Here is a 26,954-nt window from a genome sequence, read left to right on the forward strand (position 1 = left end):
ATAATTTTTAAAGCTACTTTGCCATCATCTTACTTTGAAAGCAAATTATTCTACAAAGAAAATTGTGTCAGCTGAGAATGCACGTTTTTGGTTCCTCAGTCAAGGTATTTTGGAGAAGAATTGCACAAATGATTAAGGGAGAGCAGTAGCTGAGCTCAGAGCTGGGCCCGTGCTGCCACTCGGAGCAGACGAACAACAAGACCTACTACACTGCTGTTTTCTCACACATGGGGAACGTTCCCGACCTCCAGCAAACAAAACCACACACGGAAACCTCGAGCACCTTCCTAGTTCCAGGGCTGGAATTAATATCTCCTTTGTATGCAGTTAAAAGTACAGTGGTCTCATATTTTCAACTTGAGAAAAGAGTCAAAATTTGGATTAACTTTGTATCTCTTGTCAAACCAAATCAAGCCCCCAAAATAAAACAAATCACAAAAATCTTGAAGCAGGGTGAATGCGCAGTGAAGTGTGAATGTTAGGAAATGCTTTTTCATTTTGGAAAAGTTAATTTTATGAAGTAACTTGGGTGACTATTCGCTTTTCCCTTCAGGGAATGACAAGAAAGGGGCGCGCTAGCCTGCCCCGAAGCCAAGGGCACAGCAGTACCATGTCACTCCTCGCTTTGGTCTACAGAGGAATAAAGCAGTAACTGTATATTTCACAATTTTTTCTACATCAACCCATGACAGCAGCCTACCACCTTAACAAAAAATACGGCTTTTTTTTTTTTTTTTTCCTTTTTGTGGTTCATTCAACTCCTGTAAGGGCATGCATTACTCACTTCATTTTCTTGAGATATCTCTTTTAAAGGAAAAATAAAAGAAAAGGAAAGGCTAGGGCTGACTCTGTGAGACCCTTGTATTTATTCACACTTATTGTGCATGACTGTAGACTGGTAAATCATATTAGCAGCCCGTCTCCCCATCAAGCTGCTACTTGCTTTCCAGCCCTGGGAAGGTTCAACAAATCAACAGGAGCACGGAAAACAGAACATCAGTCTAATCTAGTGTTTAAGGTGAAGTTTTCAAACCCAATCTAAGGAGATCTTTAGAGCAAGCAACAAGCTGAAGGGCTCAGAAGGTGGTATTGACAATGAAAGAGTGCTGAAATATTGAGAAGCGCAGCACTTGTGCATTTTTAATAACAAGAGGGTCAACAAGGACACAGCTCCCTCAGTGCCAGGAGCTGCCACTGACTATGGAAATTGCCACACCAGGGCTATAAACGCTCGCAGTTCATCAGCTTTCTTAAACAGTTCATCAGCTTTCTTAAACACCCTGAACCCCCTCAGTGGACCTTTAGTCTTGAATTAACAAACCAAAGCAATGAAAGAGGGTGCAGTCTGAATGGCTGGCATTGATCCCCAACTGTGTCAGCACTGCTACAGGCCCTGAAAAACTCTCTCCATTGTCAATAGAAATTGACAAACCTCCTCTCCTAAATAGTGCAGCTGAGCCAGGCGGGCTCCACGCAGCTGTAAAGGGCTCTGCTCTTGGGGCCGGGGAGCACTAACAATAGAACAAGCATGAGCTCTTTGTCAGCCCCAGACTCGGCAATTTTCTAACAAGGATTAAAGTTGTTTCTCCGCAGAGCTGGTGAAAAGAGATTTAGCAACATACCGTGCTTTCTTCATGCAAGTTAAAGAGAAGTAGTTAAGGAATTTCATTATTCTGTTGACTGGTGGAAATACACAACAAATATGTTAAATATGCACAACTCCCTTTTCCGGCCTAATTTATAACATTTTGGGTATGATTCCATTAAATATAACACTCCTCACCTAGGAACAGGCACTTCACATTTATTTGGGGAGTTTTATTTTTTGAAAGTCCAGCTGCTTGCCACCTGGAATGAGGTCTCAATACATACTAATGCACAATGCCGTTAGACCCTCTGCAGTTGATATTCCTAAATCTGAATCACAAGACCCCATAGGGTTTATCAAGCAAATGATTTCTGTCAGAATGCAGCTTCTGATGATGGCAAGGTAAAAATACACAGTTAGCTAGGGCACAAATCTGTGGTATATTTTCTGCTTAAGAGTTTAGCTTTTTATTGATTATGACTTGGCATAACTGTTGATATATTTTTATTCTTCTCCAGTTGTGTTTGTCTCAGTAGGTGAACAACAAAAGAAAGAAAGAAAGAAAAAGAAAGAAAGAAAAAAAGAAAGAAAGAAAGAAAACAGCCAACTCTTATTAGTGCATTAAGATGTAGTGTGGCTAAATTTCATAATATATATGTATTTCTTCACTTACTTCAAGAGAAAGCTATTTTATGAGTTGAGTCACTGTACTGAAATCAACACCTAGAAAATCCCATCTTAGGAAATAAGTACTTTTTAGGTGTAAAGTTGAACTGAATAAAAGCACAAATAATATTTTAAAAATGCTAAATAAAGGCTGTGATGGTTGAGAAATACAAGCCATGCTTTGGTGGCTTCAGAGATGAACAAAAATTTTGACCATATTAACACCCCATAGTTTCATCAGCACTGTACATTACACAATAAGGGTGAATGCTGTATTACTCACCGAGTGCTCCTGTGTCAACAGTGCACCTATTTAACTGCACTGAATCTGCGGCTCCCTCACTCACTTCCCACTTCCAAACACTCAGATGTACACTTCATGCTAACCGTCAATGTGATGTCATGCCCCCCCATTGAAGGCATCACTCTGATAAATCATATCTCATTTCACGACATGCTCCAAAAGCAGAAACACTGTGAAAGTTTTAAGTGTGAAATTTTTGTTGACTTCGAACTGGATAAAGAGAGATATTTAAGGAAAACTGAAAACAGCCCATTTACAGCTAAACATTCGGGAAATGTTCACCCCAGCCCATACCTACAAACCCTGCCAGCTAGGCACAGAGACATTGCTAGGGGAGAGAGGGCAGAGATTTGTGGACACAGCAGATGAGGACTGGTGTGTGAAGGGACAACAGGGGAGGGCGGGTAGTCCTAGCCTTTCTTGCTCACTATTTGTGTGACTGAACCTGTCAGGTGACCTGCCACGTCTCTGTTTTCTTACCTATCAGAGGGGGGACACTATCTAGCTTCAACATAAGATTCTTGTGCTCAATAGAAATATTGTGAGTTTAGACCTGACTGTTAGAGGAAAGGGCACAATGAACTTGTGATTCTTGTAAAAACGAGTTGAAGGGAAAAATAAAACTGTCATTCTTCTGGTTTTTATATGCTTCTTCAATATAGCTTTATTCTTCCAGAATGAAAAAAAAATCCAAAGTCTAGAGTTTCAGGAATTTTTACTGAGTGTTGTTTTGTTTTTCACTGACTCAGTTTGTTCTCTCCATGAAATACACTCATACTATAAAAATGATACAATAAAGTGTAATAACAAATAAATAAATTTATAAACAGTTGTGCTATTTTTATTACCCTCCTTTTCTTCCTCTTCCTCCTGCTCCTCCTCCTTCTCTTTGTTATTTATCTTCTTTTGTCAGTACTAGGGGTTTGACTAGGTTGATTTAGGGTCTTCACACTAAGCTACATCCACACCCTTATTTTTTTTTCACTTTTTTTTTTATGGTACCGGGAATCGAACTCAGGACCTTGTGCTTGCCAGGCAGGTGCTGTGCCACTGATCTGTATCCCTGGCCCCACATCCTTATTTTTTAAGACAGTGTTTTGCTAAGTCAGAAAGTTTCCTAGGCTGGGCTCAAACTTGCCTCAGATTTGCAGGTGCTGAGATTACAGGTGTGTGCCACCTTGCTTGGCCTATTCTTCTTATAAATTCTGATTATACAGGCATTTGAGCTTTTATTTTCCACAGGAAGTTCAAGTGGATGTTAAAATTTTCTGTAATTCTTACAATAACCCTGAAGTACATATTATCATTTCCATTTTACTTATCAGGAAAGTAAGTTTACATAGGGAAAAGAGTGAGTTTAGTGTTAGTGATTTACTTATTTAAGTTTGTACAACAAATATATTAAGTAGCATGGGCAAGATTTCTCTCCAGAGTCAATGTCTGTGACAACTATGTTATTCTACTTTCCCCTAGGAAATAGTCTGCATTTATGATCTGTCAATAAAATATCTGATTTTTTTCTTTCTTTCTTTCTTTTTTTGGTACTGGGTATCAAACTCAGAACCTCGCGCTTGCCAGGCAGGCACTGCACTGGTGAGCTAAATCTCTGGCCCAAAATCTTTGATTCTTAAGAGCTGCTTGTTGCTCATAGAAAAAAACTAAGAAAACAACTACCAACCTGAGAGGTTTCTAAATTATGGCACAGGACTGTCTACAAATTCAGGAGATGTGTTTTAATTATTTCAAAGGAGCTAATTAAATTTTCTTCCAGGTTGAAGCAATTCACATTCCCAAAGAACAAACATATCTGTAACTCCAATAATGTAATGTGTAATATAAATAAATTCTTTGAAGGATCATACTGCATGTTAGATAACCAAATGGTTATATACCATACCTCTCTTATATATGCTTTTTTAAAAAAGGTTTGTCATATTTCCTAATGCTTAAAAACACTGGAAGACATTTTATTTTCACTATAATGAAATAGTACAATGCAGAAAAGATCCTTGGTCATACATAGTGAAACTATATACTACGTGATCTTCTTAATTTTTTTTAACAGTAGACAGAAGCATTTATTTCATGTTTATATATTTTTTCTACATTTAATAAAGTCATACTCAGGGTAATTTTCAGTTTTCTTTAACTCCACTGGGAAGTTTTGCACTTATTATTATAATATTTCTTAAGGAAGAGAAAATGCAAAAAGCGCTAGTATGGGAGTGTTGGCATCTAGTAAGTGCCTCCAAAATGCTTGTTGACAGCTAAACAAATCATCTTGGCAGTTTCATTGTTTATCCCTTTGAAAATCCAAGACAATAATAACTGACATAATTCCAGATGCATTAGATACCCTCAGTTACACAGAAGAATAAGTGACATAACAGGACAAAGTCCATAAATTGGAAGCTGCATGAGCTGTGGTCAGTTCGCTACCCTTTCATAAATCCAAAACGCCTTTCTTTCCAAAGTATCCTAAAAGTAACAGTAAATTTCTTGACACTACACATGGGGTACTGAAATCAATACTGTTCCATATTCTTATCATCAAGTAGAGAAATGTCTCTAAGTTCATTCTGCAGCTCTTTTCCCGGTCCTAAAAACAATTAAGGACTATAACTTAAAAATTTCAGATGATCACTTATTCTACCCTCCTCATCCCTCCCCTGTTACCAATGACAGGATGCATACTGGCCTGGCTAGTATTTTTGAGTGAAATGTCTAATGGTTTTGGCTGATCCAGGGGTCAGTCCAGTCACAATGGTGCCCACCCCAGTGTAAGGAAGACACATCTTTAAAGAATGATTCATTTGGGGACTGTGACTTTTTCATATGGCTAAATCACTAATTTTGAATACTGTATGTAAGATTTTGGTTAAAACTGTATTTTAAATCAAGAACATATGCCCTGATTAACGATACAGGGAATGCATGTGGCTGATATTAAATGGTACAACTTAAGTTGCAAGATAAAGCCTAGGTCACTAATGAGTTGTTAGCATGTCTTGCCTCTTCAGTTTTCTTATAACAATGGGAACATTTCAAAATGTCTTTTTCAGAGTGTCACAGATCTTGCAGTAGACAGCTTCCTCTGTCTCTAAGTCATGATGCACGGCTGCAGGAGCCATCTGCAGTGAACCGAATGATCCAAATCTCTGCTACATATTAAGCTTTCTATACTTGTGGAATCTTGGGCCTGCCATCCCTTCAGTCTGGACTTTTATTTTCAATGTCATTTTCCTGACCAGATTCATGGTAGCCTTTCAGACTCAACCCACTCATTATCTCTGCTATGAAAATAATACTATTTCATACCAGGGGGAATTAAGTGCTCCCACGTTTTCTGCTTCTAGCTCTTACCCAGGTGTCTGCAGGACTGTGGTATAATGTAGCATGTCTGTCTTAATCTGCCTTGAGTATCCACAAGGCCATTAACTGACCTCTACTTCTACTGGTCTCTAGTCCCTAGCAAAATGTCTGGCACAGAGCATGTATTACGTATCTGTTGAAGGACTAAATATTTCTAATTAGTTGTAAATATAAATGGTATATATATAAACACTTCATATTTTATACATATTTTATTTATATTTTAGGCACTGACAGAACTCCTAGTCTTACTATTATTATATATATGTTATGTGTATATAAATGCATAAAAGTGATAGTAAGGAAGCTTTTCAATATGAAAAGGAAAGATGTTTACTAGAGCTAAATTCACAGTTGACTGGAATCATATTTCATTAATAGCAACATAATTTATAGATGTTGAAGTTACAGAAATTTTCAGAAAGGAAACAATGCCATTGGTACAGAAATTTAACAAAGGACAGTCTAAAGTTTAAAATGTGACAGTCTAAGTTTAAAATGTGACGGTCTAACTCAGTTTAGGTGGTGAATGAAATAAAGTAGGAAGTACTAACAATTAATAAAGTTTCCTATCTATTTCCACGAGTGCCCGCATACGTACTCTTGCACACCAGGATATGCTGATGCTACATGTTCCAGTGCTGCGGTGCTCATGCTGACTGCAACCTAAGCAGGAACTGCCCGACCCAGCACATGCTCTGGTGGGCTGAACCCCACTCCTGAAGGATCTCAGGCTGTGGGGCATATTTGGGGACATGGCTGGCTATGTTCCATGTATTATTTAGTGATGTGTCCTGGGTGCCTTCTATACTTGTTTGCTTTGTGAGCTGTTTTTATAGAAAGGCAGAAAAATATGCTTGCTGTGGGAATGTTCATTCTGTTTGGGTATCTTCGTTTTTGGGCAAAGGAGCCAGGATAGCCAGGTATGACTGAGTTTGAGGTCAGCCTGAGCTGCAAAGTGAGTTTAAGTGCAGCCTGAACTACATAATGAGACCCTTTCTCAACACCCCTCAAAAAACCCCCCAAAGAACCCCCCGAAAACTCACTCAAAACCAAAACTGAACCCAACCAAACAACAACAACAAACCTAGGGCAGAGACAGTGGGAAAACGTAGTCTGATCCTGAAGTCAGGGCATTGGACGTTACAGTATCGGGACTAGGTATAAATCATGTTGACACTCAATTTTTGGCAAATTTCCAATTATTCACTTGAAATAGAATAACATGGATAATTACTATCATTTATTTGAAGGGGCACATGATTTTAATTATGTGGAGTATTTTCATTTGAAAAACATCTGTGAGTATCTATTCTGCAGGTGAAAAAGTGAAACATTATGTGGCAATTAACGATTTCTCAAGAAGAGCCATGTGGTGGTCATCAGAATGTGAGCTCCTTAGGGCAGGAAATTGGTCTCTGTCTTGTTTAATACTGTGATCCCAGCTGCTAGCACAGTGTACGATCTTCAGAATCCTTTAAAAAAATACTAGTTGGATCAAGAAGAATAACAAAAGGAGTTCTTGCTGTTTTAGTTAGAATCCTATGGTGTCACTGTGACACATGTATCGAAATATGTGGGACAAAACCAGTCCATAACACCTGAATCCTAACATTCACCGCCATCCCTTACACATGGTAGCTGAATGGTGAAATATTTGATTTCTAGACTCTTTACAAGGGAAACATCATTTGACTGGATATTCTCCATCAATAAACATATATGACTAGGACTAATGAAAAAGGCAATGGAAAGATATAAGGACTACATAGGATCAAATTTATGGAGATAAGCAAAGCAGAAGTGTTAGAATTACATCTTGAACTTGAAGGAATCTTGTTCAGCCACACTCAAACACTGCATCCTATTCCCAACTCACATCCTCAGCATGACAGAGAACATTTTGAGAAGTTTCAAAGGGGAGCCACGAGGATGATTAAAGGGCTAGAAGTAGGGCCTCTGAAGAGAAGTTAAACAACTAGGGATTATTTATCCTGGAGTAGACAAGTATGACAGGTGCGTTAATAACTGTCTTCATATATAGGAAGGATTATTTGCTAGAGGATGCTGGCTGCCTGCTTTTTGTTCTCCAGTGAGAGGAAAGGGTGAAATAGGTTTAAAATGCAGTGTGAAGAATTTAGATGAGATGGGGGCAAGAAATTTTTTCAAACCAAGTATTTTGCTCACATTAAGATAGTGAAATTTAAAAGGTTCTTGTATAGGGTTGGGCAAGATTAGGAACTACGTAGATCTCTTTAGGTGTTTACGTTCTTTAAAAATTATTGCTTTGTAATTTCCTGTCGATGCATTCAATAAACACACTGAATGATGGGTTAGCCACACAAGTTCTTCCTTCCACAGATTTCTTCCAGTTGGAATTAGTTAACAGTGGCAACCTAGCTGCTGCTGCTGTGCCCACGTGTGACTCATGCTGACCCTGCAGAGGGGCTGTAGAGGACTCGAAAAGAAGGTGGCTCACTGAGGCGGACTACAGAAAGCCACCATAGGAAAAGGCCTTCAAGCCATATGTATTACCAGCTTATGAAATTAGGACTGAAGGAAAGGAGAGTGGCTGTCAGCTCTATGAAAACAACACACTGGTCAACTTCTACAGATGCGGGTCTCAGGGGAGGTCTGTGCATTCTCCTTAGGAAGTCACTGGTGGCCAGTTGAAGTGCAGGCATGCACAGTCACCAGGGTGAAACCAGGATCTGCATGGCATGGCCAGAATTTCCAGACCATCTTAAAGTGAGAGGGGCATGACATTTTGGAAATGCTCACCATGTTGCTTATATTCCAATGTTTATAAATGTGCTGGTGAGCATATTCTAATTTCTTTAGTAACCATGAAGTCTTTGAATGGACGCAAATGCATCCGCCTGCAATTGGTGTTTAGAAAGATTTCTGGATGAATATGAAAGTTGTCACCTTCCCTTCATCGCAGACAACTTTACCTCTGCTAAGAGACCTTAGGTGATCAACAACATCTTTTTCTCATTCAAGCAGAAATTTCCAATCAATTCACATGTGGAATTTTTTTAAATTGTGAGCACAATTAAAGGTGAGCTCAGGCTCTGGCGGAAATCTAAAGAGCATCGGCAAATCTGAGCACTGCTCAGCTTTTGAATTGCTTTTCTACTTCTCAGTTCTTTTAAATGGTTTTCTATGGCAGGAACATTTTTCTTAATTAGTCACAGCTAATTAGTGTTCTGGCATAGACAAGTAATCAGAAATGTCAGAGCTGCAAGGCTACATCTCCCTAATCCTTTGATAATAATTTAGCCTCCTGGGAGGGCCCCAAGCTGCGGTAAGTAGTGACTGACAATAAGGCAAAATTAGGTGGGCAGCAGACCATTAGGATAGAAAAATAAAAAGCACTACCAAATCCTGCTGAGCACCATCAGGCAACTAACTGCACTGCCAGATGAGGTGCCTGTTTAAGCCTGTGTTGTTAATTAGCTGATTCTACCAGACCTGCCACATATGTCCAGGTGCCTCATGCAAAGATGTGTATTTCTGGGAATGTGCCAAATGACAATTGTGTTCCACGATCACATTTCAAGACTCTAAGTAAGGAGTCCACGTATTTCTTGAAGATTCTTTTGAATTATCAAAGAAATAAGATCAACAAGCTACAATACATTTTCTTGTTGAGCTTCTTTCAGGCCATTAGGCATGCTTATCTCAAGTTTCTCGGGTTTTAATTCAACAACAGCTTAGATTCAAATAAGGGCCTCTGGCCTCTCTGAACAGCGTCTGGGCTTGCCAAAGCTATTTTGGCATACACCATACATCAAAAGTAGATCCTTTTATAAATTCTTACACTTACAAATAATAACATTAAAATGAGGATTATTAACTCAACTGAACCAGACAGCTATAATTCTGTAATTTGAGAGGTTTTTAAGTGAAACAAACTTTGAGGGGGGGGGTAAAAAAAAAAAAACAGTAAGGAGTAAGCTCTGTATTTCCTGAGGCAGATGAGAAAATAGAGAGAGCAGGTTTGATTGTGAGTATCTTAAAAGAGATCAGACAACTTCAGTGGGAGTCTAAATACATAGATTGAAAAAAGCAGGAATATAAACAATTAGAAGCAACCCCCTCAACATCTGGAATGCAGTGTGTTAAAACAGCTACCGCTGGTGCTAAAATATATGAGATGTGGGGTGAATATATTTATTTCTACAATATATATAACAGATTATTCAAGCACATAAAACTACATTTATAGTACTGTACTATATAACTAGGTGTTAGGGCACAACATAAAACAATATTTAGAAATAAGTTATCCCAGGCAGCCTCACATACATCATTAAACTTATTACCTAGCCCTTTCTATTGATGGAAAAGAAAATAATGGTTATGACACAGGGGTAATACTAATATTTACTTTTGAGTGTTGACAGAAAAATCATGGTTGGCCATAAGAGACTAATAGTTAATATTTTATACTTTCATACTTTTTATACAGAAACCAAAACATATCCTGTACTGCTAATGTGTATTAACTTAATGTATAAACAAAACTGTAATCATTTGAAAGGGAAAGATCGAATAAAAAGAAGAAAGTTGACATTTTAAAATTGACATTCATGTATGAGAGAATATATCTATAATATCACTGAATTATAAGAAATGCAAGAGGGCAAAGGCAGTCTTCCATCTTAATGGATTCTAGCCTGTGCTGCTAATAAAGAGGCCAATTACACAGACAAAATACCTCACCCAAAGAATATGACTGAAAAAGAACACTGTCACTTCTAAATACATGGCCCAGAGCACTGGGGAATATTTCATCTAATTGTTACGCCCATTCATGTTTTGCTGATTTCAACTATTTGTGGGAATACAACAAAGTAATACACTGAATCTTTAAGTAAGAGTAATGCTGTTACTAAAGACAAACGTTCATGAAAAAGTTGGTTTCATTTTTTATTTGGCAGTCCAGAGACAAACAGGGCCACGTAAGTGCAAAATTAGTTTTACTTTTAGAAGCATATTTACTTGTAATATTTCCATTTTTTATCAAAGCATAAATGAGCCCATTTATACAGTTTAGGTCAATGTGCTCAAAATGTCTTCTTTTGAGTTCTTTAACAGTACATAAGAATTCTTTTCATAGAAAGTCCTTAGAAATGAATACTTTGTGAAACACTGTTTGGATGAATATAACTGATTAGCTAGCATTTAAAGAATTACTTTTAATTTTATAAGTCATCATAACAATAGTTTTAAAAAATTTCATTGAGATGAAACTCAACAATTAATTATTTAATCAGTCTATAACACAAGAGGATGTTTAATCTGCATGATTTACCAATTACATATTGCACCCTGGTGTGTCTTCAGCAACATGAAATCTACAAGGAGATTGTTTCAAAAGGACTGAAGGTGGGCGATGCCTAATATTCGTACACAGGGTTGGCGAGTTAGGCAAGGTTGCTGTTTATCTCAGAAAAGAAGGCGTGTTTCAGCCAGTCTTCAAATCTCCACGTTGTAAAGTTCTTGGATATCAGGAAATGATGACAGAGGGTACTTTTGTGGCAGACGTTAGTTCTGACTTCTAACGCAATGCCACTTTCCAGCCCAGGGAAGCACAGCTCTGTGGGAATGTCCCCAACGTCTCTCCTGACATGTGTAAACCTGTGGCTTGTGCCATATGACCTGATATTTAGAGGAGTGAACATCCATTGTGCCTGGAAAGAAACTTCACAGGCAACAACATTAAAAGTGGAAGTGTAGAATTAGAAAATCTTTGTTATACTTTTATATTGACATTAGACAACTTGAAAATGGTTTTGATTTGACAATAAATTGAAAAAGATGTGTGGCAATGGCTTTTATGTTAAAAAAGGACTCTGAGGTAAGAGAAATCACCCAGAAGTCAGACCCCTCTCCAGCATATCTATGATCTTTCCTACCATAGGAGAATTTGTTTTAGATTTTTCTTACCCAGACAAAGCACTATTATTAATTGAAAAGTAAATGTAACAGGAAAGCATTATGGCTCCATAACCATTTGAGAGGCAGAGATCATTTCTGTTTTAATACCCTGGTCCCTGGAGTAGCGAGGCATGAAAATAAAGTGCAAAGTCCCAACTACTGTTCTGAATTTGAGTTTCAGGGCAGTGTGGGGCATATACAAAATGTCACCTGGAACAACTATTGTTTTATATAGACCTTTCCTACTTACTACTGAGCTTGCTATTACTTAGCTGGGATACCTTGCTTCCACTTGGCTACCACAAAAGAACTTAAGAATTGCCACCTTGAGCCACAAGACTCGTTATGCAACTGACTTGATTCCTGTCACCTTTGTTAAAAATTGTTATGAAAAGAATCACTAAAAACCAAAAAAGAATCACTGGTTTAAAATCTGGGCGGGTTTTAGAAACCAACTGAATTTCCAGCATTTTTACTTAGGCATACTCAGTAACTAAACTGTGTCTTGAATGGATGACATAACTTTTGAACGTTATCCACACAACTAATGGCAGTACTGTGGTTGGAACTGAGGTTCCTGGATTCTCAGTCTTGTGTTATTCCCAAAGGGCTATTTCATCATTTTGAATCCTGTAACTCTGAAGTATGGCTGAGGTAGCATGCATGTTGATAAGCGGACTTTGGAGAGAGTCAGTTTTAAGCCTTGACATCTAATAAGTTACTCTTCTGTGTGGAAGATTTTTTACCCTAAAAACAGAATAAAATAGGGATGATGACACCTAGACCAGAAGTTTGGAAATGGTAAGTGTGAAGCTCCTAGCACATTTTCTGGCCCATGTAGGTGCCCAGGGAATAGCGGTGGCAACAGCTAATACTATTTTGATGGTGTGACAGATTAGGGAGGTATCTTCAACTCCGTTATTTTTGTTCACAGTGTGGACCTGTCATTATTTACTGATAATATTTAAAGTCATTTCTGTTTTAAGCAGAAAGTGTTTCATAAGTTTAACTACTTATAGGGTAAAAGAGAATTCCTTCACATGTGTTCTGTTATTTTCATTATTGCAGAATTTGATAGAAAAGTCTAATTTATCCTATTTGTGGCTTTTAAGATTATAGAGATTTTCATCCTTTCCCTCTAAAGTGCTTTGAGGTTCAGAAGCAACATAGCTCATCTACAGAAGCACGAACAAGAAGAGCAATGCAAGATGCTCAGCACGTGGCGTTCGGGTGTATAGGTTGTACATGGAGAATGCTAGGGCTCACGTTCAAAGCTGTCCCAAAGCAGTGGACACAAATCTAGGGCAACTCTCTTTTTTTGGTCACTTAACTGATCAAAAATTTTAGAGCTATTCACACCATAATTAGTTAGGGAAAGTTCCACAGACTTTTCAATAGCCTCTTCCAGAAAGAAGATTGTTTAGAACACATGACTTATGCTTTTAAAGGGTTTGGGCCAGGATCAATGTCTTTTCTTTCTCCTTCTCTTTTTGGGTACATGTCTGCAGTACAGAGTGAATGTCTGTGCTGTGGGGAGTTCGCACCTGTACATAACAAAACTTCATCGTTTTTTCATCTGCTTCCCCCACCTCAGCTCCTTCCACCTCTTGTTCTCCTTCCCATTTGCAAAAGCTTTAGTTCCATGTTTTTTTTCAATTCTCTTTTCTCCCCATCTCTTTTCCCTTCCTTCCCTCTCCCCTCTAGGATGAATGTCTTGTAGGCTACTTATTTTCTATAAAAAAAGTGTTGGTTCTAGTAAGTAAATTTCATCTAGGTAAATAGCGTGGCCTTTTCTAAGAGTTAAGCCTTCACATTGCCTGACTGGAAATTACGGTTACTGCTCCTTTATCTGAGTTGATAAAATCACTGCATGCTAAATCACCACGATGTGTGTGTGCAAGTTTTCCCCTGCATCTGAACTCAGGAGGAGCCTGAGCACTGATATAGGAAGTGCTCTAATTGGAATAACTAAAAGTTTGTCGTGATGCTAAGTGCAATTGTTCTGCTCAATCTTTTATCTGTAATAGGCTAAGGTTGCTAACAGCATATTTAGGGTCATTATTTTCAACTGTTTTTTGACACCTAACAATATTATTTTAAGCTCCAGCCAAGTGGATTTCCAATAATTATATAATGTCTCTCAGTAATGATCTGCTGAAGATACATATTCTACTTTACCTTTCAACACATACTTGATAACCTCTCATTTACTAACTGTAATTGAAGCAAATTCAGTCTTGGCTAATTAGGGGCTCTTAGTATCGCCTCATACGTATTATTCTTGGTGACATATCAATAGAATTAGGGTCTATTTTTATTTTTAATTAAGGTAACAAAAATGTGCAACTTAAAGTATTAGAATGTTTAAGGACATTACAATTATTTTACAAATAACAAGTCCAATGTTCCACTGCAGATATGCAAAATGACAAAACCTTCATAACTAAAACACAATGGTTTGGAAGCAAACCCACAGCCATTCTGGATGCTTAGGTATCAGAAGAGATGTATAAATAACCAGGACGTTGAACTAGTGCATTATTTGAATGCTGGCCTCCTTGGAAGCAATTTAGTCAGCTCCAATTGTTACTGTTGACACATACATGTTCTTACAGAAAAGTTCATGAAAGAAGAGAAGTTTAAGTGAGGAGTATCTTTGAGATGAAAAATTCTACATTTGTTATGAACTGATGGCGGCTGAGAATGGTTAGAGTTTGCAGGTCACTAATAGGTCTTCCAGACAAAGAAATGAAGATGCTAAGGAAACACCCTGCCTCCTGCCCCTGCCCCCAACACATCTATCTATGGGGGTCTATTTCCAGGATTGCTCTAGCTTATTTCCACCATAGAATATTGCTTTAGCTATACTGGGAGGAGACCTAATAGAAATAGCATCAAGTCAACTTCCATTTCTATTCAACAGTTTGGAAAATCACCACATAAGCAAAAAAGTAAAAGTGAACTTGGAAATGGAACATATGCTTACAGAGCAATAGCAAATGGAAGCAGAAGTTGCTAATATAGTTTCAGTATTTTGTAAAAGAGCCAGCTGGATGGATGATAATTTTTCTACCCCTGCAGGGCATCAAAGCTTTTAGGAAATCATTCTTTTCACACATATTAACACTTAGCTTATTAAAACAGATGATACTTTTATTGTAAAATGGCCTGGGTAGAGGCTGGAAACATAAAGTCAGAAAGATAAGATTCGTTCTGACCACCCAATCTGACAAACGGCAAACACTGACAGGATGGACCGGGGTGGAGACGATGACGTAGCAGGACCCTCTGTAGCTGCCACAGCTGAAGTGTCAGCAGAAAGCCCGTGAATTGCTGTTATGAAAACATTTGCAGTAACTTGCATAATTAAACGAAACTGCCAGAAAGGCATTTCTAAAATGCAGAGAAGATGAACACAAATAAATACACTTAAAAGCAAATACATCTCCGAATCAGCACTGTGGTGAGTTATGCAAAGTTTTGTCTCAAGCAAAGTGCTGTTTCCCATGAAATGACTGTTCATAATTGCAAGTGAATGACAATATTGTTATTTAAATGGACTGCTCCCTTAGGTACTTCTATAGATACTCAAAAAACAAAACCTGATACAGGGCATCTAAACCCATAATCCCCCACGTCTCCTTGTCATGTTTAAAGGAAGACTGTAGTAGGGATATATTTTAGCACTTTAAATAGCGATAAAAATGTTTAATAACAATGCAACAGCAGGTATTGACTTTCTTGCAGTGTGTTTCTTTGTTTAACTGAAGAATATTGTGACTCACAAAAATCTTCTACAGTAGGAAACAAATTCATTACACATTCTGCTTATGGAATGCTGCAAAGGCAAGTGCAGCTGTACACAATGCTAAACTGATTACCGTAGTGCTTGTTAAAACTAACCTCTAAAGGTTGTTGAGATTCTCGTTCTAAAAATGAGAGTTTTCCTGCAGAAAAGTTAATTAAGGCTTCTATCAGCAGTCAAGGAAATACAAAAATTATCCACTATACTAGCTGCATAGAAGGAAAAGGATCAAGGAAAGTCTGCTTTGCAAACGTATCATCAGAATGCAACTTTTCTCTTCGCATATATCTTTAACACCAGCATATGCTGCTAGCAGAACTACTTACATCGAACAGCCTTTCTATATACATTTCTTCATTGACCTTTTCTCGAAGAATGTCCTGGTTTTGCCGCACAAACATAATATAGGTGTCTGCGAGATCCATTCCTGGTTTCTGTTGAAAGAGAAAAGCATCAGGAATAAAATAATATCAAGGCTCATTTGGGAAATTGTTATTTATCATTTCCTGAAAAGTAATTTTGAAAATTGCTCTAGCAAAATATTCTGGAGGCTAAATCAAAATAAGAACCTTCAAAAAACTCCATAATTAAACAGTTTATGATTGACAGTCACTCTTTGAGGTCATATTTATTATTAAAAAAATTAGAAATATATGTTGTAGGCCTGTAGGTATCTTTATAGGGCTACCTTGAAAGTTCAACATGCCGTGTATGTAAGTAAAAGATTTTTTCAAAAATTTCCCACATGAAATTATTTCCTAACTGCAAGTACATTAATTTAATTCATTATTAAAATATTACTACTATTAAAATATTTACTTTGGACTGCTGCTTTTAACTACTATGGGTGTTCAAGGGAATACATACAAAATGTTCTCACTAGGCACAATACAACAGTATTGGACACAGAACTGCTGGGCCTGGTGGTGCACATCTGTAATCCCAGCTGCCTGAGAGACTGAGGTGAGAAGATTTCAAGTTCAACAGTCTAGGCAACAGAGCAAGACCCAGTCTCAAAATAAAACATAAAAAAGGGCTGGGGATATAGCTCGGTGATACAGCACTCCTGGGCTGGATCCCTACTACTGGAGGGGGTTGGATAAAGAAGGTTTCATATGTTATGAAGTGAAACACAAAACATACTGTGTATTATCCACTGCATTTACTTATTTATTAATATTATCTTAAGAATTTATTTTATTTCAGATAAGCAGTGAGAATATCAATGAACTAGTCTTCTATGTAGAGATGAGGAGATGAATTATTTAACTTTTCAAAGTTATTTAAGATTTGGTATCTTCTAATGTGAGAGGAGGTACAAGAGTTAACATTATTCTTCTTTGCTACAGACTGAAAAATCAGTACAAGAAAGGGATACAATCCTAAATAGCTGCTAAAGACTTTTCCTTTTTCAACTTGTGACCAGTTTTTCCTTCAATCTCACACAGCTTGACTAGCTAATCAAAATAAATATTTGCATCATCTACATCTGGGGTTAATTCATACTCTGTATTAAGTTATTTGATTAGGGTACATTGAAACAAAGTAGTTGAACTGATGCCCAAATAGGACAGCCTTGCATCACTTCATGTCTATAGGATGCACTTACAAGCATCTGTAAGGACTCATCTACAAAAGTAAACATTATGAGAAAGGCAGATGAAAAAGAACATAGACCATTTAACATTGCTACTTCTCGAAAAACAACTCAAGCTATACACCTAAGTGATGTTAGCACAGTGGAAACATCTCCTTAAAAGACAGAAAGTCCTTGCACATTTTTTTGATGGGGGGAGGGAAAGTATTTTACGTATCATAATAAAATTGGCATCCCTCTCTTAAACAATGTGTAATATAGGCAATAATCTCTTATACTTATGGCATTTATAAATGTTAGCTTGATTTTCTCTTAGAAAGTTATTTCTGTGTGCTAAGGATCACTGTAATTTCTTACTGTTCTTATATTTAGCCTAAAAGGAAATATATACCATACAAATTCAAGGATTTTTATACCGTAAGATTGGTATAACAAAATTAGTCAAAATTTGAAATAACTATGTATATAAATGTCCTTGCTGGTCTCTTCTTCAAAAATATCCATACATAATATATGTAAAAGATATACCAAACCTAAAGGAAGCAACTTAACAAATTCATTCCTTCAGTATTTCTCTACAAAATTCTCATAACCACTATATGAAAGACTAAGTAACTAGAGGGAGAAAAATCTGGGTTTTGTTTTTCTGGGGGGTGGTGTTGGAAGAATTATACATCAGCTTTCAAATGAAGAGGAAGGTTAAATCATACAGATTACTGGTATTGATATTTGAGGGGGGTAACTAACCCATAAGATAAGTATCTTTCTTTGGGCCTCTCAAACTTTGTCAAAACACTGAAAATGAGAACATTCAGAAAATATACTGCCAGAGGATGAAAATGACATGAGGATAATTTTCTAAATAGCAAGTTATATCAGAGTCTGAGTTTCAGTCAGGTGCCTGGAAACAAGATGATATGATACCCATAATACCAACGCACTGGGCACAGCTACACTAGGAGTGGAAGAAAAGGCAAGTAAGAGGCTTGCCTCACCATTTCTCCCCACTCAACCTCAGTTTTATTTCTGCTTTTCAAAGGAAAACTATGCTCGGAAGTTTAATCCACTCAGTCGCTTGACCCATCAGACTCAGTGGAAAGGAAATTCTGGCCAGGAACAATAGGGAATAATGACTTCATACATTTGCCATAGACAAAAGGGTAATTTCTATTTCCTTGATCAATTTCAAGGTAATGTCAGACAACATGAAATATTTTCCAGAAAGAGTTTATCTTTCATCCCAAAACCCCAACAGATACTTTACAATTTAAATCTAAAATAAAGCTAAATGCTAGTTCCTACTGGCTGACTCATGGGACAAAATATTGAAATGTTTAAGTTGGGACTTCCATAACTTTCTAAGGACACAACAGTCTCTGACTGCGAATGTGACATAGAGCTCATTTAAAAGTTTGCTCTTAGAAATTAGATGTTTTTCTTTTTGAAATTGCATATTTTTTTCCTTTAGCATATTAAGATCTACTTGCCTGGAAAACAAAACCTAGACTTCTTACATTCCTCATTAGCATTATTTCTTCCTTTATCTTTGAGCTGTTTACCTATTCTTGAAACTGTGACATATGGGAATTTCACACCTAGTGAATATATTTTCATGTAGCTTGTGGCATGAGACTATAATCATTAAAAGAATATACACAAGTAAGAGTAACTGCAACAGCTGGTGACATTTACCAATTAGAATTATAGTTTTTTAAAACACTTTATCCTTCATTTGGTGTATGAAGGGTAATTATCTCTGATAAATTGCTGAAAAAGATGTAATTTTCCTTTTAAACAGTTCCTACGTACAGTACAAATGTGTTTGGATAGAAGACATTATCACTGGTTCAGCGCTCCTTTGTGCTAGGACTCTTATTTTATGGCAGTAAAATTTACACATTTTCAAAATCACTGCATCTAATTTCACTACTAAATGTTTATCTTATTAGGAAAGGAAGTATATTGAAGAAAACAAATCAAACTAGGCATAGAGCTAAGATTTTGGGCATGTTTTGAAGTGTAAACAAAAAGAATGTTTGTGATGGATTTGTGGAAATAGAATACATAGCTACAAGTCCTGTTACAAGTGGGTGCTTAGCTATTTTACCAAAAGGGGTGGCCTGTTGAACTTCAACACTGGTGGATTTGGATGAGATTTTATCAAGAATATTGTATCCTAGAGAGTTATATTTAGAAATCTTTTCTAAATTGGTAATTAAATTATACCTTCCTTAATGAATATGAGAAAATAACAATTTAAAAAACCACACAGCCAGCACTCTCATATATTAAATACCATTTAAGGAGAGTAAATGATTTATTTTTTTACACTCTCATTTAAACCTTTGAGACCTTCAGTTAACTAAGTACTAACTTCTCCATCTTGTTTATCAATGTAATCATCTCCCGATCAAAAGAGGAGTTCCTAAATTACTTTAAACCTGACCAGAGGAGAACAGATTTTAGTTCACAAAGTTATAGTAAAGAGACACAAAAATCTAAAAAATTCCCCCTTGAGCATAAAGAAATCAATCACTGTGGAAGGAAATGAAGTATTTAAAGGTGAGTTCTTCTGACATTGGCTGGATAAGTAATCGAATACATCAGTGTGTGAATGAGTTTAAGCAAGGGTGCAGACTCCAGTGATTTTTTTCAAGCATTAATTACTAGTTAACCTAGCAAGATGAACACACTGCTTAAAGAGAAAAAATTCCTCGTTAATTATATGCTGCAGACGCTCTTACTTCCTGCCGCTACACCTAATCCCACAGGTGCAAGTTTTCGCTTTTCCTGTTCATGGGTAGGTGGGTGCAGTGCTGCAGTCATCTTTCACAGCAAAAGATTTAGATACAGAAGAAGCCGCTTAACCTTCCACTGGAGGTTAACAATACACTACACACACACTGTCACGGTGTCTGTTTAACAAGAAGACAAATTTTTAAATATACTCTTCGAGTCTCAAAGATTAACAGCAAGCTACAGCATAATTGACTTAATTTTAAAGTGTGCTCCTCATAATGTAGAAAAACTTGCCTCTAAGGAACAATCAAGAGTGAATCTGTGATATCCTCAGTCCTGATGATCTAAATGCTTCATAATGAAATACCTGCATCTGATCCTTCTCTACCATTTTAAAAAGTAGGTCTAGTAAGATGTAAGACAAGACCACAACTTCTAAATTTGAAATTATTATAGGGACACTTCATAGTTCAACTCAGTTGAGATTCAAAACTACTTTATAATTGATCATTGAGGAACACAGGACAAAAGTCTACAAACAGATAATCTATCTCAGGTATTGAAAAAAACTGTGTTTTGACTGTTTAATATCTTTTATTACTTTGGCATTTATATATCAATTTCTGTATTTTTGTATTTGAGTAAAAATGTTTTTAAAAGTTAAAATAAGTCAATGTTGTCAAAAATTTAAACAGAAAGTTTTGCATATATTAATGATGATTACATGTAAAAAATTCAAATACATTTATCAAGTTTTTTACCAGGGAGAATTGTTATACTGTATTCATGCAGAAAGGCAAAAGGAACTACAAAGAGTTGAAGTTTTCAAGTTAGATTCACACCAACACTTACAGCCTGATGGGAAGAGAAACAGTTCATAAAAAACGTGTAGGGGAGGAAGTTTAAACAGTGAAATTTATAAAGCTAGGAAATTTTCAAGATTTTCCAGTAGATTTTCTAGTTTTTTAAAGTAGTGAAGGAAAAAATTTGCATTAAAAAATTCCTAACTATTGTTCTGAAAACATAGTGGCCACAGATCACTTTTTTTCTGTTACATTTAGCAGTATTCAAAATTCTACTAGCATTATATTTACATTTTAGTCCAAATTGAGAAGAAAATTTTGAATTAAAGATAATGCCATATCATCGTTGGAGTGTATAACTTGTGTGCTTCAAGCACGTACATTTCACTCAGTTCTTCACTTGAAATGGGGAGCACCCCATTTCTCCAGGGTTCTTGCCCTAGAGGGAGTCTTGTTTCTTGAGCAGTCCTTAAGAGGCGACACCCTTCTGCAATGCTATGAAAGTATCTGATAACAAAATCTGATGTAATTAATGCTCCTATAAATTTACATTGCAGTAAATGTTTTACAGTATTTCCTCCAAGTAGTGACATAATTTCTATAAATCTAGAAACAGTTGATATAAGCATTTGTGGGTTCAAGCACTTTTGTATAACTTGGGAAAATCTTCCCAAAGAGGAGGTTATGTTAAATACTAAGGGAATACTGAATGAGGGTTTAAGACATTAGCCTGAAATACTTCAGGAAAGGAGGCAGGCTGTTTCTCCACTGAGATTTATGGAATCATCATGCTTTGTCCCTTTAAGACTATGATCAGCTGACATCGTTGTTGCTATTTCTGATCTATAATAAAGATCCCTAACATGTCCATTTGAGGACTAGCTGCTGACATCAGCACCAAACAGGGAATGTGCCAGTATCACACAAGCTTCACACCATATTTGTAATGACCTCAGTGATGACAAAAGCATTAAATCTGTCAGTTTAAGTAGTGTCCATTAACTTTCCCCTCATCTATCTCTATGAGGACCTGAAGAAGTGAAGTGAAAGTGCTGTGAATATTATTTCATGTTTAGATTTTAATGTTTAGAACGACTGTGATTGATTTACTCAGTCCAACTGGCACCTTTTGTATTATGAATTAAGAGGGGGTCTGTGAGTGCTAGAATGCCAGTAGGCAGAGGCAAGCTGTGAATTGACCTTTCATGAGAAAGAAGAGCTAGACAGGTAAATACAGTGGATAAAGGTAGAGAAATAAGTGCTCACTGGGAAGGACAATATACAACTGGGACTCCCCACTCACTCCTTTCCTGATATTACGGTTTATGTCTAGGTGGTCCTTCAAAGCCTCATGAGGTCATAAGGATTTTTCGGAGGTGGCTGAATCTAGAGTGTGATTGATTCGTAGTGCAGTGCTGGGATCAATGGTGCTGGGATTAAGGGTGGGTGATTGCTGGACCAGTCCAATGATTGGACTGGCACTGCACTAATCCTGGTAGACTGGATAATATAACGGACAGAAAGAGGCTTGTCTCTCTCTCTCTGTTGCTGCTTTTGCTGTCTTTTGCCACCATGAACTGTTGCCCCTTTGCCATACGCCACCTTGCTCGAGAGCCAGCCGATTATGGACCAAAACCTCTACAAACTGTGAGCTAAATAAACCTTTCCTTCTTTAACCCTGGATGCTGGGTATTGTATCTCTGCAACGAGAGAAAAATAACTAAAACGCATGACAAGATTCTAAATCCGGTCCTGGTGAGCACATCTCTCTCACCGGGTGACTATGTCCCAGTGGGCAGGAGCTCCATTCCCCAAGTTCTGCCGAGCTCTCATTATGACGTAAAGCACTGAGTGGTCAGGTGACCTTATCTAAGCAATAAACAATATCAGAGGCAGGTAAGCAAAAGAGGAAGGAGTGAAACACCAGGGTCACCAAACAGACCACTGTGCACTACTAAGTGCAAAGTGCTTACTATTCTAAAACACGAGGGAAATAGAAATAAACTCTAACATTTGTATTGTGAACAGTGCCATTCTTATTTTGGAAGCTTGTTGCATTTGGAAATTGGGCTGGAATGTGCATAAAAGTGCATGGTAGCAGGAAGCATCTTCCTGAATAGACGCAACACTTCCATTTATTTCTATTGTGCTTTGTGTGAGCGAGACCATGCAGGGATTATACTGCTGTCCTTACTGCCCGAGTGAGAAAGGGAAGTCCACAGGTCAGGCAGCTAGTTCAGGGCAAAGGAGGGACTTAAACTTGGATCTTGGATCCCACACTAAGTATTTACGGCATAGAGTTATGTTCAGGCCATATAGAGTAATCTTTCAATGGAGAATTTAAAGATTAGAAATTCTGGACAAGTATCATGAAGAAGAAAGGATATTTGAAAGAATTACTAATGAAGATTAGAGAACACTGATATTAAACTTGGCTATCTTGTCTCTTACAGTTTTTCTTTCTTTCAGTTATGGTAAAAGATTTTCTTTTTTCTTTGAGTCATTATTTCCACTTAAGGGACCAAGCTTCTATGATGAGACCTTAACTATCCTGGCTGCTTTCTGCAGGAGGAAATAAAAATGTGCATTGTTTTAAAAAGAATTTTGTGATGTATCCACAATAACAACAATATGATCAACAAATATTCATTTTCTAGAACTCTAGACACTAGATTTTATTATAATTAACAACAATGTGTGATAAAATACTTATTGAGCACTAATTCCACTTTAGGAACCATGAAATGTGATTATTCACAATAAGCCCGTAAAAGGTATAGTGATGTCTCCGTTCAGTAGATAAGCATTTGGTGCTCCAGGTCACATTGACAATAAAGCGATGGAGCAGATTCAAACACAGTCTATTTCTTCAGCTTGTTGTAATCCTTTCTGAGCAGTCTCTACACATCCATCCTGATTTATTTATTTATTTTTTGTACCAGGAATCAAACTCAGGACCTTGTGTTTGCCAGCCAGACACTTATGCCACTGAGCTATATCCCTGGCCCCCTGATTTTTTTTAAAGCAACTACCCTACGTTATTGTTTCATGTGATTTTTCACAAAATTTTAAATACACATTGCTTTCAGGTACATCCGACCAACCTTCTATACGAGTAATTTTTTGTTTTCTGGTCTAGCATAATACTTCAGCCCTACTGAATTTTTGGTTTTCGTATGGTGTGTGCCGGTCTATAAAGCCTATGTGAAGACATTCATCCCAGTCCTGTATTTAACATAATGGCGGTTCATATCAAGCTTGGGTTCCCTTCTAAATTAGTGTTGTTACAGATTCACTCAGTCCAAATTTTATGTTTTTATTGAAAAAATTTTTTTGTTAGCATACCTTTGCAATATGAAATGCACACATTCACCCCTGGGAATCGGTACCTATACACATCACACCTTGGTCTTCTTACTTCCCCTTTCCCTCCTCTTCCTCCTGTCTCCCCCTATTCCCAGAGCCCCTATCCTCACAAAGTTTATCTCCCTTTCTCCTATCATCTATTTTTAATTTTGCTGTTTAAGTTATTTAAACTTTGGTCTTCTCATTTAAGAGGAGTCACGCAATACTTAACATTCTGTGTTTGATTTATTTCACTTAGCATTATGGACTCAAGGCACACCCATTTTCCTACAAATGACTCCCACTTGTCCTTCTTTATGGCTAAGCAGTACTAAACACTTTTATATGTTTAAGGTCTTCACCAACATGAACATCTGATCTGCTGTGATGGGTTCATGGCCTGTGTAACTCCAACAGAACTCTCCAGGACATGGTTGTTGAGTCGTGAGTGAATCTACCAAAGTATCCTGAAGGGCACAGTTCGTTACCTGCTTTGATGATAGCGTGGAGAACTTTATGAGCTCTTTTGCCAAGAAGTGTAAAATACTAGAATTTAATTTCAAGAATATGCTGATGCTTTTTCCCTTCATGTAATTTTTTTTATAAAGAAGTGTCATAAAAACTATATATTATGATACACAGAAACATAAGGTTATGTTCACAGCATGCGGTATTTAAATGGCTTGAGTCATTTTCTGTTACTAATTCTTACACATTTCCAGTTGTGGTATAATAATTCAAGTTGAGTATGTTTCAGGCATATGAAAATCTCCTTTTTTTTACAAATTAGGAACACCATTTAATTTCATAGATAATTTTGACTTTATAGAATCAATGTATGTACCTATTGCTTTTAAAATAATTTCTAAGTGATGTATCACAAAAAGGTATTATCTTCTTTGCCACAGAATTATTTCTAGCTCCTTATCTCCTTATCATTTTCTAAGGGACACATTTTGGGTTCTACTGTCTCTTGGATGCAACCACAGATACCAAGAAGTCACACAGTGACAGACTGTCACAGTGGGAACTAATGCTCCTTACATAATACATCGACCCAATTTACAAATGACTAAACTGAGGTCACCTCAGTGAAATAGTGCCCAAGGCCAGACAGTGAATCCATAGAATTACACAAAAGAAATGAAGATTCAGCTATTGTTAAGTTCTAGGCCAGTGCTATTTTGTTTTTTAAAGCCTGGGTTTTCCTGTGGTTCCCTAGGCTGACATTGAACTTGCAATTCTCCTACATTGGTCTCTCAATATAGTTTTGTGACACCACACCTAAATAATGCTCTTTTCTGAAAATAAAATTTTAGTTTCAGAATCATTTTAGATTTACAGAAAAATTATGAAAATATTATAGTTATCCCACACCCAATTTTCCCTTTTATTACCACCTTTCAATAGTATGGTACATTTGTTATACATAATATATATATTGATATATTATTAGTATCTGAAGTCTACACTTTTATCTTTTTTTGTTTTTTTGAGACAGGGTCTCACTATATAGTACAGGCTGGCCTTGAACTCACTATGTAGCCTAGGTTGGCCTCAAACTCACAGTGACCCTCCTGCCTCAGCCTCCTGAGTGCTGGGATTTCAGGCATGCAGCACCACACCCAGCCTACTCAGATTTTCTTAGTTTTTGTCTAATATCCTTTTCCTCTTCCATGGTCTCATCTAGACACATTACATTTAGTCATGTGTCTCCATGGAGTCCTCCTGACTGTGCCAGTATCTCAGACTCTCCTGGTTTTAGAGTTTTGAGGTATACTGTCAGATATTTTATGGCAGTATATCCTCTTATGTCTGATGTTTTTTTTTTCATTAGACTACACTTACAGGTTTTCTGGAGGATGACCACAGGTAAAGTACCATTTTGATTGTATCAGATCAAGGGTAAATATCAACATGATTTATTGCTGCTGCTGTTGACCGTGATGCTGACTTAGGAAGTGTTTGTCAGATTTTTCCAATGTGAATCTATTTTCTCCACTCCACTTTTCATACGGTTCTCTTTGGAAGTAAGTTGCTATGTGCAGCTTACACTTGGCAGGTAAGAAGGTTTGTTCCACTTTCTTGAGGAAGTATCTATATAGATTATTCAGAATTCTTCTGTATTGGAAATTTTTCCTTTGAACTAATGCCTCTTACGTAACTCATTGGCTCATCAGTCATTTTGGCAGCATCAGCCATTTGTCCAAGGAGCCCTGGTTCATCTTACTGGAGATTAGAGACCAGTCTCTGGGTGCTATGTGGACTTGTTGCTAAGGGGATGCCATTGCTTCAGAGAGCACAGAATATATGTGAGCATACTAATTTACACATAGCTGTACATGTATATTTAGAAATATTGTTCTATGGATCCAGCTCTATCTATATTAAGCAAAAGATAAGTTCAGCAGGGGCTGAGGATATAGCTCAGCGGCACAAGCACCTGCCTGTCAAGCACAAGGTCCTGAGTTCAATTTCTGGTACCAAAAAACCAAAAAAACAGACAAGTTCAGATTGATGTTGCCACCTCTAATCCATTAAAAGATCACTGCAGACCTCTCCCTTTGCTTGTCTCTTACTCCAGCAATGAGAACATGGGTCCCACCAACCACCATCCATTTTTTTAATGATTTAATTCCATGAAATGCTAACCTGTAGAGAAAAACTTTATCAACTAGATTTCAATGTTTATGTATAGCTACTTTTCCCTATATTCTTACAGATACCATGCATTTCCAAAAGCATTTAGGTTAGCATCCCTCCCAATTATCTTCAGTGACATTATTCAT

At 37.1% G+C, this 26,954-nt stretch overlaps 1 protein-coding gene across 1 annotated transcript in view; it reads right to left on the reverse strand.

The window, feature by feature from the left end:
* Cadps2 (Ca++-dependent secretion activator 2) overlaps positions 1 to 26,954 on the reverse strand; it is a gene marked incomplete at its 5' end in the record, with an annotated part of 523,834 nt that overhangs the window by 9,780 nt on the left and 487,100 nt on the right. Inside the window, 1 exon segment of the mRNA XM_013503273.1 lies at positions 16,008 to 16,115. Coding sequence (XP_013358727.1) covers positions 16,008 to 16,115 — 108 coding nt within the window.

The sequence above is a fragment of the Chinchilla lanigera genome, unplaced genomic scaffold (assembly GCF_000276665.1).
Source record: "Chinchilla lanigera isolate Chin_1 unplaced genomic scaffold, ChiLan1.0 scaffold00078, whole genome shotgun sequence".
Lineage (NCBI taxonomy): Eukaryota > Metazoa > Chordata > Mammalia > Rodentia > Chinchillidae > Chinchilla > Chinchilla lanigera.